The 16,294-nt window shown below is 38.4% G+C and overlaps 1 protein-coding gene across 1 annotated transcript; it reads left to right on the top strand.

Moving 5' to 3' along the window:
• The first annotated feature begins 3,153 nt into the window (after nucleotides 1-3,153).
• Nucleotides 3,154-16,282, top strand: LOC127868290 (kyphoscoliosis peptidase-like). The gene is made up of 8 exons (XM_052409923.1): nucleotides 3,154-3,559; nucleotides 5,085-5,780; nucleotides 6,146-6,279; nucleotides 7,006-7,135; nucleotides 7,798-8,007; nucleotides 8,725-8,840; nucleotides 12,949-13,059; nucleotides 13,523-16,282. The coding sequence occupies exons 2-8, from the start codon at nucleotides 5,091-5,093 to the stop codon at nucleotides 14,847-14,849; spliced, it is 2,718 nt and encodes a 905-aa protein (XP_052265883.1). The 5' UTR covers nucleotides 3,154-3,559; nucleotides 5,085-5,090; the 3' UTR covers nucleotides 14,850-16,282.
• The last annotated feature ends 12 nt before the right edge of the window (nucleotides 16,283-16,294 follow it).

The following is a 16,294-nucleotide window of genomic DNA, read 5'->3' as shown; positions in this document are numbered from 1 at the left end:
ATGCATGTGCGTAAAGTGTCGTCCAATATTAGCTTATGCAGTCCGCACAGGCTGATCAAGGACGACACTTTTCGCTTTTATGATATGTTTTGTTTCAATGAAGTCTCTTCTTAGCAAAATCAAGTTTAGGCGGAAAGTATCGTCCCTGGTTAGCCTGTGCGGAATACACAGGCTTATCTGGGACGACACATTACGCAGCGCGGTTCATATTCTTATATTTTTGAATGAAGCTTTTGTGTTTTTATTAAGGATTTTAGCTATCGATTTTGTTATGTTTTGAAATTTCATAAAATATCATGCAACGTAACAAGGCAAACGCACTCACTTTTGAAATTATTATCTTATACTTTTATACGAACATTATGTTGTCTAATTACTCGCACACGTATGGAAGCGTATCTGGTACACCCCAATAATATGGTCATGCCGGATTAGTTTATATCGACTTACTGTGAAATAAAATTGTATGTCGTCATAGTTTTGTAGGTTTTCCCTCTTAATTTTACTCGCCATAACGACATTAAGTTAATGTCTCACCGTAAATGTTTCCGGCTTTTCCCGAAAAAATATTTGGTCAAAATGATCCAAGTCGACAAATCAACATAATTTTTGGCGTCATGCTCTTGTGAAAAATTGCCATCATTGTTTTAGTCAACACGATGAGTTATTTTTTACGCCATGACACCTTTTTCATATCATGCCGTCATAGAATGTTGACAACATCACAGCATCAGGGTGTACCGTATACGCTTTCATACACACGTAACTTGAATAAAGTCGCAATAACGAATTCACATTAACTAAAAACAGTTTTACCTGTGTAGAATGTTTAAGCTTTTTCACTGCGTCTTTTTCTCAAATAATTATCGTTTAAAATCCCAGTTTACGTGGCACGGAATCCATAGAGCAGGCTTAAGTCGTATTTAACACATATTACTGGCATATCGCATTTCTAATGAACAATTGTTCAACTTATGAACGCATAATAAACACGGATTCGGTTTTGTTATTGCAATACAAGAAAAAAGCTTATGCATTCGGAAGAACGTTCGTGTCAGGTTCACATGCTATCCAATTTCGATCTTTGCACGCCGAGTTTTTGTGATCATATATGGGACAATACAAACCAAGAAGCGGCAATATTTGACACGAACAACGAATACAGTTTATTTGTACATAGTAAAACAGATTTTGATATGAAAATTGCCTGAAAAGTTCATTTCACAAAGGCATCTGGGCAATTTAAACAAATCTTTTTGAAATCTCGGCAGCGGTTACCTCATGCGCGGTTACCACAGCCGTCAGATGGTAAATATCCCCAGATCTGGAGGGATTATGCGTTTGTTCATTTTTCATCATTTAATGAAAATGTCTGCTTTGTTACATAAATGACCATTTCAAAATGAGTTTGCAGTCAACATGAAAACATTGAAAGTAAATAACTACTAAAATCATATGACGTCGCATCAGATATTGACGTAAGCTCGACTGTCTTGTTAATTTGAATGAGTGCAACGCGCGACATTCAACCACAGGTGGTTAGCGTGTGGCTATGATATTAATTAGTGAAAACATCATTTTGAATGATAAATAATCATATTATAACGAAAAATTAACTTTTCTGAAAAAAAAAATTTCACTATCAAATATATATATAACAAGGTATGCAACTCAAAATCACCCCAAAACGGGGTGCATCGCTTTGAACAGTCATATCTTCATCAATTGTGCAGCGATTTTCACGATCTCGGTCTTATTCAACGCAGAAATGAATTTCCTTTCTGGAAATGTATATGTCTTGCAATATTTTTACAAATGCTGTGTCAACTTTTAAGAAATAACACGATACACAACACGCATGACCCAGTTGACAGTGATCATGTATTCTTTATGAATGAAATCTCCAGTTGTAAAGACACACCTCCGCATTGGACCAATGAAATCACTCGTATGTTTAAAATGTCAGTTAGTTGAAATGTATGTAAACAAAGGTTTCAAACGGCGCTGGACAGTTAGTCTTGATGCAGAATGTAACGACAAGAACGGTAATAATGTTTTTTCATACGTTTTATTGAATTTTGGTATCGAACTACATGAACTTTGTAGGGAAGTTGCCCTTTACTCCGTGAAGATTTCAGTCTTAAAGACAGCATGATCACTGTCAACTGGGTCATGCGTGTTGTGTATCGTGTTATTTCTTAAAAGTTGACCCAGCATTTGTTAAAATATTGCAAGACATATACATTTCCAGAAAGGAAATTCATTTCTGCGTTGAATAAGACCGAGATCGTGAAAATCGCTGCAAAATTTATGAAGATATGGCTGTTCAAAGCGATGCACCCCGTTTTGGGCTGATTTTGAGTTGCATACCTTGTTATATATATATTTGATAGTGAAATATTTTTTTTTTCAGAAAAGTTAATTTTTCGTTATAATATGATTATTTATCATTCAAAATGATGTTTTCACTTATTAATATCATAGCCACACGCTAACCACCTGTGCATTCAACGAGACAGACGACAATGACCCACGCACGACAGCTCATAGTGAAAATATCGTGTTTCGTTGTAAATTGTCGTTAGTCGCGTTGCAAGATAGTGTGCCGCGTGGAATTTTGTTCTAATACTTTTCATAACGCTTTTTTACTTAAACACTCTGGGTTTTTTAATAGCGATGAAAATAGATGCACACGCTGTAAACCTTTTTGATTTCGATAGATGGTCATCCATTAACGAACCGATATTTGTATGTCTATACTGGGGGACGTTTTGTTTCTGCCCTGTCTGTTTTTTTGTTGGTTTGTTTGCGACAAACTTTAACATTTTCCATAACTTTTGCAATATTAAAGATAGCAACTTTATATTAGGCATGCATGTGTATCTAATGGAGGTACACATTTTGAGTGGTGAAAGGTCAAGGTCATCCTTCAAGGTCAATGGTCAAATATATGAGGGGACATAGCGTTTCACAAACACATCTTGTTTAATATGTTTCTAACTATTGTTTTGTTGAAAGTAATAAATGCATGTTTTAATGAATGCCATTCTATAATAGTGTTTTTGCCAATCTGTGAACAAGCCACTTTAATACGTTCAAAACCTTTCAAAGCTCTGTCTCTACGCGTCACTGCACTCTTTGATCGACCACGATTCTGAAACCAACGAGGCGTAAGCTCGGTCACGACAAAATGATTAACCCGTGGATCTATAAATATAAAACGGGTTTTTATTCAGTAGTCACTTTACTGACGCAATATTGGATTATCTTTGCGGTCATGTTCTGTTCTAATATTAGCGTTTTGTTTTGATTTTAGCATGTTGTATTTGATGTTTAGTGGTTAAGCTTTAAAACAGAACATTGTGTGCTCTTGCGAAACGTTGTTGAATCATTTAACTTATTTCACGTCGTGAGAAAATTAAAGCGCGATAGCAAAGGGATCGTGTACAGATGATGTAGTTCATGAACTGAGAGAGCTGGCTTTAATACATGGACTTGATGGCACAATCTATGATGTGGGTGGATTACAGTTGGATATCCATGAAGCTGTGATACCAAGGTATGTCCGTGACACGCCTGTCATCATTGTCTATGTTCAATCTATATCAAATTCATATCTTGTTTTTAAAGCTGCAACGTTTACATTGGTAATGTGGATTATTATGTTCGCATTAGCATTATCAATTGATTATTCTATGCATCTCAAACGAAATACTCAAACATATGTTCTTCAAAATCAACATTGATTATATTATGATTATCTCCACCGTCTGTCCGTCCGTCCGTCTGTCTGTCCATCCGTCCGTCTTGGCCACTATTATCGCCTACACTATTAGCACTAAAACCTTGAAACTTACACACATGGTAGCTATGAGCATATGTGTGACGGTGCACTATTCGGAATTTTGATCTTACCCTTGGGTCAAAAGTTAAGGGGGTTGGGGTGGGGCCGGGTCAGAGATTTCCACTTATTTGTATGCCCTCGGCATGGTGCATTGGCCATAACTTTTGCAATATTGAAGATAGCAACTTGATATTTGGCATGCATGTGTATCTTATGAAGCAGCACATTTTGAGTGGTGACAGGTTAAGGCCAATGACATACTTCAAGGTAAAAGGTAAAGAAAACGTAAAAAAACCTGCCAAACGATTTAAAAAATTTAAATTAATCAAAGCGGCGCAGGAGGGGGGCATTGTGTTTGTTCATCCTTCAAGGTCAAAGGTAAAAAAAAACAAATCCTAGGAAAGTAATAAGCTTTAAAAGGAGGTAAGTTATGAACCTGCCAAATGATTTGTTTTAAAAATCAAAGCGGCGCAGGAGGGGGCATTGTGTTTCTGACAAACACATCTCTTGTTTTATGTTATTTTACATTACCTTCTTCATTCCTACACCAATTCACTTCCAATTGATACTGGACATATCTTATGACAATACGGTCAATCTCAACTATGCATGGCTCCATTACTAACCCTGGGGAGTCCCCTGGGTCAAACATGCGGCGTGGGGATACGCGTCGGCCTCTGCCGCGCCATTTCTAGTTTATCTTGAATCTGCTAGGAACCGCAAAAAAATGAAGCTGATATTTGTTATTTGTGTGTAGTTACGTTGTAATGCGACAAAGGTTTTTTTAAATATGGAAATCGGGGTTTGTTTGTTCAGGACACCATTGTCGTTCACGCGTGACCATTCTATACCAGGCTTAATATTTAGCGTGCCTTAAAGCATGTAATGGCTATTCGGTATATTCTTTGCGCAACGCAAATATTTTCAACAATCACTGAACGCTTACACAAATACTCGTCAATAAATATTTAATACCTTGGAGTATGGCATCGTTTAATCATCGATTAATTAATAATGCATAATAGAAAGAATCGAGCGATTAGATCTAAATCGAACATGCTTGATTGTTTTGTTCGCTTACTGATCGGCAATGAAGGGTTATATATTCGGTCGTGGTCGACACATCTCGACAACACACGAAAAGATGATTAACATTGATATTTGAAAATTATGCACACGTTTGTCTTTGATCTTTTAAGTTTAAAGGAATGTATGCATCGTCAAATGGTTTGTGTTCCAGATAAAAATGGGCTGTCCGCAATCAAAGTCACGTGACCTTAACCCAGACGTTAACGGGACGGGTGACGTGAATGGGCGTAAAAGAAGAAACGACGCCGTACGACCAGAGCCCGAACAATCTAAGCATGCGCCCGCGAAAGCCACGCATAACTTTAATGATGACCCAGCAGTGATGGGCATAAGTGAGAATCTTGAACACACTATACCCGTCAATCCGAATCCAAATTTAGCCGCAAAGAAATCGACACATGCAGACGACAATCAAAAGGCATCCAAGTCGGTTGAAACAAACGTTGCAAACAAACCAACAATAAGCAATGCAAACGGTGATGCAAAGCCATTAGAAATCCAACGGACTGAATGCAAAGATGGTAAAACTTCACCACACCATTCACTCACAACTAAAAAATCAGCGTCTGAAGCAGCCGTTGCGGTTTCTTTACCCGAAAATAATTCAGAGAGCGAATCTAACGCAGTGCTAATGGAGAAAGAACATAATAAAAGAAAACTGATAAAGAAAACGATCGAAGATCGAGATAATATGAGCCATGGTAAGGAAACCGTGTTGACGAGCGCTTTTATCCCTGACGTAGATGCAGCTGATAGTCCGACGTATAAACGTCGACTTAAGAGTGAAGCTGTTGACTTGAGCGACGTCAGTTTGTCGGAAAAAGCGTTGAACACGTCCCCCAAAGAGGTATGGATCGCATGTTTATGCCGTTTTCATTTGAAATATACATCGGGCACATTTATCTTATGATTTTTTATCTTGTCATTTTAAAAATAGTTTGGCTGAAAACAACAGTGCATATACTTAAATGCAAGTGTGAAGAATAAGTATGGCACAAATCTTGTTTGAATCGCTTTTTGTTAAGATAATAGTTATTTTTAACATGTCGATAATGAGCAACGCGGCTACATTAACTCGCTACGCTGTGAACATGTGAAGTCCACATTACCAGGTTTGTTCGGTGGGCACCATTAATGTGTTTGTGTACATGTGTTCGCTGGCCCTAATTTTGCGTCACTTTGCTTAACATAAAAATTGATGCTTACTTGCAGACGTCAAAAACACCAGTTCGAGACCCGGCTGTCAGTACCAACCAGCCGCCTACGTCACTTCCGGACTTGCGCACTCCCGACGACAACAAGCCTAAGGAGAAGCCTAACCCTTGGGAAGGCTCATCCGCGGTCAGGTATATGTAACTTTAAATGGAAAATGCACTATTCTTTTGTTATGCCCCCGGCAGGGGGGCATATATCAGTTGAACTGTCCGTCAGTCCGTCCGTCTGTTAGTCAATCCGTCCGTCCGTCCGAAAACTTTAACATTGCCCATAATTTTTGCAATATTGAAGATAGCTACTTGATATTTGGCATGCATGTGTATCTCATGGAGCTGCACATTTTGTGTGGTGAAAGGTCAATGTCAAGGTCATCCATCAAGGTCAAAGGTCAAATTTATGGCTTCAAAGCGGCGCAGTAGGGGCATTGTGTTTCTGACAAACACATCTCTTGTTGTCTTTTTATCTGAAATAACAATAAGGAGTATCAATGGCTGGGACTTAAATCGCGAATGTTAATAAACTCTCAGAGACCATGCCAAGTAGTTCTATTAGTACATATGTGTATACATGTACATACATGTATAGCTTTTTTTCTTTCTCACCATACCACTTTGGAGATCTGGCAAACCAACTATAATTTTCAAGTTATAGCGATTTTTCCACATGTCTAAGGTTGATGTATTGTTCTAATTGTTTTTTACAATAAATACTAATACAAAGTAAACTTGTGTGATGTTCACAAATAGACAGAAGGCGTATCTTCAATTTGTATTTTAAATTATATCCGATTGCATGAACGTCAATGAATTTTAGAACGCAAAACCATATTTTCTGCACGATTGATTTACTGATTTCAGACACATCAACGAGGGTCAGATTCAGTACGGAATACCAAAAGGTGTACCTGAACCGGCTCCCCCGAAATCCCGGAAGTCAGACTTCGTGACGCCAACTACGTTTGTTTTGGCAGACAGATTAGTGGACGAGGTATGAATTTTGTGTCGAACATGTGAGTCGCCACAAGAACGTTAGCAATTCCACCTATGCTGTTCTTTTCTAAGCAAAGAAAACTCAACCATAAGGAGCCCTTGCAAACAGCAACCTCTATCAAAATACGTTGGCCAGTTAAGTTATTACCGTTAAAAAGAAGGTGTATATATTTCTAACAATAAATTATTCGTCGCAATTCAACCGCAACATTTTTTTCCAAAATATTTTTTAGTTTTGTAAATATTTTGCATAGCAAACTAAAGTTAAGTCACTATGGCAGAACGGGGATAAAAGTTTCTAACACTTTATAATTAACTATCTTTTTTAAAAATGAATTTGATCTGCGACCTAATGTTGAGTTTTAGCTCGACTATTTACCGTGGATTGACAGAAATACTATTAAAAAAGCCAAAGGTCACCTAAGACGTCACCCTGGCGAAATGAATATGGCGGCAACACACGTTATTTTACGTGATTTCAAGAATTCGATCCTCACGGTGGGAGCGTTTTTTTTAGACCTCCCTTACGCCAAGGAACCGGAATCGAGAGCGTTTCAATACGCCTTAGGCGCTCGATGCAAAAAATAAATAATAGACAGGTTTTAACTGAAAACGGCGGACAAGCCATATACACTAACTAATAATACAAGTTTCGTATAGGCTCCAAACGACGCTCTCGCCTTCAACAAACTCGCCGGTTACCTCACCGGCACCGTGAAAAAGAGTGAACTACAGAAAGCAGACGACGAGCCCGACGCCGGCGCGAACAATCCTCAACTTCCGGCGGCAAAGCCCGTTACTACACTAAAGAAGGACATCGTCACTGACGTGCAGCTACAGTTCAAGCACATCGATGAGAACGCAAAGAATGTAAGTAACATAGTTACACAATGATGAAATGAATGTAAATAACCACAGTTACGTCTTAAACGTATGGGACGTAGTGGAATAAGTCAAGTCATGAACGCAAGTAACGTTATGAACAAAAGGGGCGTGAAAGACGCGATAAATGATTTCAATGTAGTTAGGCTAGCGTAAGAAACGTTTTTCACGCAAGTAACGTAAATGATGGTATACACCTAAGGGGCCAAAGTAACGTTATAGTCGTCATTTACGAAAGGGATGTATTGAAAGTGAGAAACGTAAGTTACTTAAGAAACGTACGAAACGAAGAAAACTTAAGTAACGTAGGGAACGTTACTAACGTTACACACGTTATCAAGGTAGTATTCAAGGGTGTACCGGTAAGTATTTAAAGGTAAGTGAGCGATAAAAGTAATGTTAGAGACTTAATAAACTTAATTAGGCATAATACGCTTACAAATATTGACTTGATAATAATATTAATAGTAATATTTTGCAAAAAAACTATTTTACAGTTTATTTGTCCAAGAACTTCAGAAAAGTAAGAAACATAATTTGTATAAGAGAAACGTTTATTTAATGTACAAAGCTAAGGTATCAGCTTATTCTGTGGCTGTTTATGATATCAGAATCTTTATTAAAACCAAATCGAGCGTGAGGTGTTGGGTGCTTTTCTCAAACGATGCGCTAGTTATAATACAATATTCCGTCTATCCATTTCAGACCCCAGGGTCATGCTTGCTGTCAGTGGACCGCCTGGCGTCACATCTGTGCTCGGTCGCCACCTCAGATCTAGAGAAGATTCGAGCCTTCTACTTCTGGGTCTGTAATAATATCAGGTACGTTCTGGCGCAGTCTTTGGTCTACCTCGAGTATTTTGTTGCACTTCTGAATTTTGGTTAACCCCCGACGCTTTGGTTCACCTCTGAATTATTGTTCGAACATTGAGTTTTGACAGCACATCTGACCTTTGGTCTACTTCTGACTTTTTATTCCGTTTTGAAATTTTGGGTTAACCTCTGTGCCAACTATTACTCTTTTGGTACATCTCTGTCTTTTTTGTTCGACGTTTAACTTTTGCATCACCTTGGACGTTTCGAGACCTAACCATGGCGTTTTGGTGGACTGTGTTTTCTTTTCCGCCTTTGCTTTTTTTGGTACACAGCGGATTTTCAAGTACATCTTTTAATCGATTTCGTTCGTTTTCTGCAACAACATGCTTAAAATGACTTTATTTTGAAATTTTGCTTTTTATGCCCCCGGATCGAATGATCGGGTGTATATTGTTTTTGGCCTGTCTGTCTGTCTGTCATTCTGTCACCAAAACTTTAATCTTACATTAAAGTTTTGCAATATCTTTTGAAATATTGAACATAGCAACTTGATATTTGGCTTGCATGTGTATCTCATGGAGCTGCATATTTTTAGTGGTAAAAGGTCAAGGTCATCCTTCAAGGTCAAAGGTCTAAAAAAGCGGCGCATTAGGGGGCATTGTGTCTCTGAAAAACACATATCTTATTTAATGAATGTCTGTAATGCTAAAATACTATTTTGAACTATATATATCGGTATTAAAATTGACCCCTCCAAACCAATGCTTTTGAACAACAAAAAAAAACAGAAGAAAATATGGATATTGGTTCAATCTTTTATTATGTTATACATATGTTCAATCTGTTTATACACAAACGCAACTTTATTTCCAATATATTTCTTTGTCAATGCAAACTAGCATTTAATATTTAGTGTTCGTTCGCTCTTTTGGGTCTTTTGACACAAGCATGTTAGATGCGCTATAGCCAATAAGTTGCATGTGATAAATGCTATCAGAATTATTGTAGGACTCACTATTTACTATATTATAATTGTATGATTACTAATGACATCTTAAAAACTATATATTACTATTTTCTGTAAAAGTTATGGAAAATACCGTGTTCAGTTGTATGGGTTTGAAATTATTTTGTGTGTTTGATTATAAGAAATTGATTTATGTCCAACAGTATTACAAGCAAATGCATTTGCGCCTACGTCATATGTCAGCTTTAACGTTTCATATATTACATTAGTGCATGTATAAACGTGCCGACAGGTACAACTTATTTTAAGTTCTATTGTACATGACTTATTAATGTAAACATATAGTTGCAATTAATATACTAATTTAATTTAGGTATTTTATTTAAGGCACAGCGACAGGTATAACAGAGTTGCACCCTTAAATGACGTCACTTTGTCAACGTTTGTTTGTCCGCACAACGTCACCGCTTTTTCCATGGTGTTGGCGTTTTTACTTACCCACACTCCCATACAGATATTGCATTTGAAAAAATGTTTAGCTTTACTATTCTTTATATTTTTTAGGTAATACTACTCGCACATTACGGGCGTCGGTGTTGTTAAATGGCTTAGTCCTGTGTGCAACAATACCACAGCACTGTTCCTACTTTGTCTAGTTTATTAAACACGGTCATATGGGTTCAAGATCACTGACAAAGTTCCTTAAGAAGTATTTATATTACGGACAAGTATGCCCGTTCTTGTATTATAAATGAAAGGTAAACGTTTGCGAACGTTAGTTATTGAAATAAAACTTTGCAAATGTGTTGAGTGTCTTTATTAACCCATTTATGCCTAGCGTCTAGAAAAAAAGCATTGGAAAACAGCGTAGAGCCAGTTGAGACGCCGCATGATGCGGCGTCTCATCAGGGTCTGCGCTGTTTGCTTTAAGGAATTTCTGTAAGAAATATTCTAAATATAGAAATTAATACACTAGACATCCCTAATTTTGGAAATAAAATGATCCAATTTAGAAGGATGGTGGAGTCCACTAGGCATAAATGGGTTAACAATCACTGACCAAGATCTATAACTGTTAACAGCCTTTAAGCGGAATTATATCCAGTTTTTTTCAGGATGCGATGTCAGTTTAAAGTTTGTTTGCAAGTACATATCTTTGTAATTAATAACAAAAGGTATTTAATTGAAAATTCTCAAATGTCTTCAGAAGCATCAGGAGAGGTCACTTAACCAAAGCACAACTTTAATCTGCAATTAAGCTGAATTAGGCCCTTTCTGACACTACGAAATTCAAACTAAAGATTGTGAGCAAGGTAAAAAATCTGTATCAACTGATGGTTACTTGAGACATTTTAATTTTTGGAGGTGACTGACCCATAACTCTGAATTGCAATTTAGCAGGAGTGTTTGTCCCCTTGCGTACAATGACATATCAAGGTACCGTTTGTGGGCAACAGATATCTCTATTTGCCTGGACCAACCTTGACATCGCTTTGTATAGAGCAAGTTTGCCTGGGATATATCTTGTGTTGCATGTTCAGGCGGACCAGTAGGGTAAAAAAACTTTTAAAAGTTATCATCAGCAATGATGAAGGCAATGAATTGTGTTAATTTTGTTGTTAGTTTAAGTTTACATTTATACTGTTAAACAACAACCGAAAGGAAAACAATAATGTCATCGCGTAGTGTTATCTGTTGACTGAAATAAAACGTACATTATTTTATCAAAGCAAGAGATGGCCGCGCATGCTTTATAGGGAAGCTCTTGCTAGTTTTGCTTTTAGAAAAGGAACAGTTTACTGTTTTTTTTTGGTAACGATGCACGTTAACTCTTTCAGTGCTGGAACCGAATTTTGAAGGCCTTTGCAAACAGTTTGGATCCAGATGAGATGCCGCAAAACGTGGCGACTCATCAGGATCCAAACTGTTTGCTATTCTTATAGTATTCTTTGTAAAAATCGAAGAAAATGCTAATTTTAGTAATTGAACAGACGACTTTTTAGCAGACGACACATTTTCCAGCATGCAAAGGGTTAATATGTTTTACAATCTTCTTCAAAATAAACGTGACGACTTCTCAATTCATCCCTGGAAATTTACTTGAACAATTTACTTGACCATTTGTATCACTTTTTGCATGTTCACACCACGCTGTCAACATTCGCACCACTTTTGTATGCAAATTGTTTATTTATGTCGTTTTCATAACTACATGACCCGATGTTTCACTGAGCTCACTTTTTCTTTCAGCATTAGCTAACAGTATTAACTTGTCATGATTAACTCGCGTTTCCATGGGAATCAAACGGTCTATTGGTAGTGTTTTGTGTTTGCTGTGTTAATTCCAACATTGAAACATTTTGCATTAGGGTAAATTGTTGATTTATCTTTCTGTTTTATAGTGTTTTATAATTAGTTTTGGTCAAGGTTAAACCAGTTGAAAAATCTTAATAATAACATGTAGATGATTCGTTCACAGCATTAAGTAGGATGTATTGTGTTTGTTTCCGTAACGGTAAGAAACTGATGTACTTTAAGAAAAAGCAATTGACGTCGGTGTGCGACTGGAGCAGTTCTCATGCCCATCCAAAAGTGTTCATTTCGATCCAACCGCATACCGGGTCGCCGTTTGAACGCATGTAATAATAAATTAAGCTACCGTCCACCGAACATAGTTAATGAATGTTAAAATTTCATAAGTTCTCATAAAATAAAATTACGCTTATTTCCCTGATATTATTTTGTTGGTTAGGAATGCATGGAATTATGCTTGGAAGTGCTTGAAGCCAGTTAGGTACATATGAGCCGCGTTCTAATAAAACAGGGCTTATTTCATGTGCGTCCGCACAGCTTATCCGTGACGTCTAAACTGAGTTTTCTATAAGAATAGACTTCATATAAAAGAAAACATACATGAAAGCGGAAATTGTTGTCACTGATCAGCATGAGCGGACTACACAGGCTAATATAGGACGGCACTTAACGCACATGCATTAAGCCCTGTTTTATCAGAGCGCGGCTCATGTATATATATTATATATATATTCTTCAATGAATGCTTGGTACGAATGTAGTGTACTTACTCGGTACATCCCGGTACTCATACTGATTAATATCATATAAAGTGAATATTTCGCTATGTTCCAGTTACATGTACGATAAGGAAAAAACGTTGTCCGATAAGTTGCGTTATGATGCGACGTCGACGTTACGTCAGGGGCAAGGAAGTTACGTCAACCTCATGGCAGCTCTCTGCAAGTAAGTACTACATCGCTTCTCTTGGGGTATTCTAATACGCCGTTTGTACGGAGCATAAGGCAGATGTTGCAAGCATGCTAAAAAAGTGCTTTTGAATGAGTCACTTTGGTTTGTTGCCCGTGATCAGTGGGGTTTTCCACAATCCAGCATTAGTTAATTTTTATTGAAACTTCTTCAACATACACCAGTACTCAAAACACACTTTACTAACGGGCGTATCTTTGTGACAATGACCATCTTGATTTTAATCGGTGTTAAGTTCACTAACATAGAACATTTGAAACTAATATATTTGAGTAATGAAATTTAAAATCGTTTTCCGATGATACATGTTCGTTTATGCAGGACATGTACAAATAGCAGCTGAACATGTGTATCCGACAGCATTTTCGATAATGAATTTAATATTTAGATATAACGAGTCATATAAGACACTTTTTTTGCAAGTTACCGTTTTTTCTAGGGAGGTCAATATCCCTGTAGTTACGATACCCGGATGTTCCAAAGGTCTCCGCCACCAACCCGACAAGGAGTTCAAACTTGGTGAACGGAACCACAGCTGGAACGCCGTTTACTTTAACGGGGAGTGGCGTTTTCTGGATTGCACGTGGGGGTCTGGATACGTCGACGTCAGTGGTAAATTCCAACGTCAGTTCGACGAGTTCTGGTTCCTGACGGACCCCGAGGTTTTCTGTTATGACCATTTCCCCGCACACCCTGTTTGGCAGCTCCTCGAAGAGCCGATTGAAATCGAAGAGTTCAACCAGAAGCCGTGCTTAACCGAGAAATCAAGAGAGCTCGGTTTTAAGCTAATTTCCCATCGCGAACCGATCGTGTACTTTAGCAACGAAGTCACTATCTCGTTTGCAACCGAGAATTATCCGCTGTCGAATATTACCGCGGACCTGCGCGACGAGGCCGGAACAGAGATAAATTCGCGCAGATGTATGAGGCGTCTGGACAATAAGACGTTTGAGGTGCGCGTTGTTCCGCCGGAAGTTGGCGAATATACGCTAAATCTTTATGGAAAGGCTAGAGACTATCTTCATGCCAAGTTTCGGAAGCTAGTAGATTATACGTTACGGTGTAACGGTGTGTATCCAACGCCAACAAAGTTTCCAGATCATAAAAAGGCCTGGGGTCCTGAACCGAACTACGCAGAGCTAGGATTTACAGACGCGATTCAGTCAATGTCAGTGTTCTCACGCGACTCCGCGGAAATGTCAATAGAGCTAGAGCAAACCAGGCTGGTAACAATTTTAGCCGAACTTAAGGCCTCGAGTGACGACAAAAAAGAACTAGAAGGTTACACGATGGTTACAGCTCGTGAAAATTCGCAAACTGTTCATATAAGGTTTCCAGCACTAGGATATTATCGCCTTGATTTATTTGCCGAGGGAAAAACGGAGAAATTCGAATTTGCGGCCATGTTTCTTTTGGAATGCACAGCAAACGCAACAAATGTGAAGAAGTTCCCCAAATTCAACGCGGACTCTGTTGCGAAACACATTTGCGAAATACTTGAGCCAAAGGACTACGAAATTTCCGCGAAGTCAACGATCAGTTTCAAAATTCGGTCTTTGAAATCGAAAAACGTCATGGTCGGTGTGCCAGTTGAGGAATCGTATGGGTCGCGCATGGAAAAGTTGGGAGATCTAAAGGCAGACGAGGAGTGTGTGTTTTCCGGTACAATAAAAACGCCGGGTCCCGGAAAGACGGTGTATATATCGGGTTCCGCGGCGCCTCCCAATGTCTTCTGGAGTCGTCTGTATGAATATGTCACTAAGTGATGTCGAAGTTTAGGAAATGTAACAGTAGAATACAATGGTACTTCGACCTGTACCCTTTTGATCCCACCCTTTGTGATAGTAAGAAATCGATTATTATTAAATCTGTGTTGTTGTATATTTTAAATTAAGAACAAAGATACGATTGAAAAGAACTATTCCTAAGTTATTTTTTTTAAATTTGCAAACTGTTATAACTTTTTGTTCCCTAATTTAAGCATTTGTTCAGATGTGCAATGATATTTGATTGAAACATAGATCTAACAATATATATAGAGATCTTAAAATAAAGAAAACTAGAAATGGCGCGGCAGAGGCCGACGCGTATCCCCACGCCGAATGTTTGACCTAGGTGTGCCCCAGGGTTGGTAATGGGGCCATGCATAGCTGAGATTGACCGTATTGTCATAAGAGAAGTTCATCATCAATTAGAAGTGAATTGGTGTAGAAATGAAGAAGTTATAGTAAAAGGCAATTTTGGGTGGGTGTGACATATGTGGGCAGGGCGCCCCAGGGTTGGTAATTGTGCCATGCATAGTTGAGATTGACCGTATTGTCATAAGAGAAGTTCAGTATCAATTTGAAGTGAATCGGTGTAGAAATGAAGAAATTATAGTAAAAGGCAATTTTGGGCGGGTGTGGTCTATGTGGGCGGGGCCCCAGGGTTGGTAATGGGGCCATGCATAGTTGAGATTGACCGTATTGTCATAAGAGAGGTTCAGTATCAATTTGAAGTGAATCGGTGTAGAAATGAAGAAATTATAGTAAAAGGCAATTTTGGGTGGGTGTGGTCTATGTGGGCGGGGCGCCCCAGGGTTGGTAATGGGGCCATGCATAGTTGAGATTGACTGTATTGTCATAAGAGAAGTTCAATATCAATTTGAAGTGAATCGGTGTAGAAATGAAGAAATTATAGTAAAGGCAATTTTGGGTGGGTGTGGTCTATGTGGGCGGGGCCCCAGGGTTGGTTATGGGGCCATGCATAGTTGAGATTGACCCTAATGTCATAAGAGAAGTTCAGTATCAATTTGAAGTGAATCCGTGTAGAAATGAAAAAATTATAGTAAATGGAATTTGTTGGTGGGTGTGGCCTATGTGGGCGGGCGCCCCAGGGTTGGGATTGGGGCCATGCATAGTTGAGATTGACCCTAATGTCATAACAAAAGTTCAGTATCAATTTAAAGTGAATCCGTGTAGAAATGAAAAAATTATAGTAAATGGAAATTTTTGGTGGGTGTGGCCTATGTGGGCGGGGCGCCCCAGGGTTGGGAATGGGGCCATGCATGGTTGAGATTGACCGTATTGTCATAAGAGAGGTCCAGTATCAATTTGAAGTGAATCGGTGTAGAAATAAAGAAGTAAATGTAAAATAACCTAAAAAATGAGTGATAATTTCTGACGCGGCCCCACCCCAACCGCTATAACTTTTGACCCAGGGGTCAGATCAA

Source organism: Dreissena polymorpha, chromosome 2 (genome assembly GCF_020536995.1).
Source record: "Dreissena polymorpha isolate Duluth1 chromosome 2, UMN_Dpol_1.0, whole genome shotgun sequence".
In the NCBI taxonomy this organism is placed as follows: domain Eukaryota; kingdom Metazoa; phylum Mollusca; class Bivalvia; order Myida; family Dreissenidae; genus Dreissena; species Dreissena polymorpha.
This window is presented reverse-complemented; position numbering and strand designations above follow the sequence as displayed.

Coding starts and splice junctions, on each gene's coding strand:
- LOC127868290 (XM_052409923.1), top strand. CDS start 5,091: ATGGGCTGTCCGCAATCAAAGTCACGTGACCTTAACCCAGACGTTAAC. Junction 8,841..12,948: donor TGGGTCTGTAATAATATCAG/GTACGTTCTGGC, acceptor GCTATGTTCCAG/TTACATGTACGATAAGGAAA. Junction 13,060..13,522: donor CTCATGGCAGCTCTCTGCAA/GTAAGTACTACA, acceptor CGTTTTTTCTAG/GGAGGTCAATATCCCTGTAG.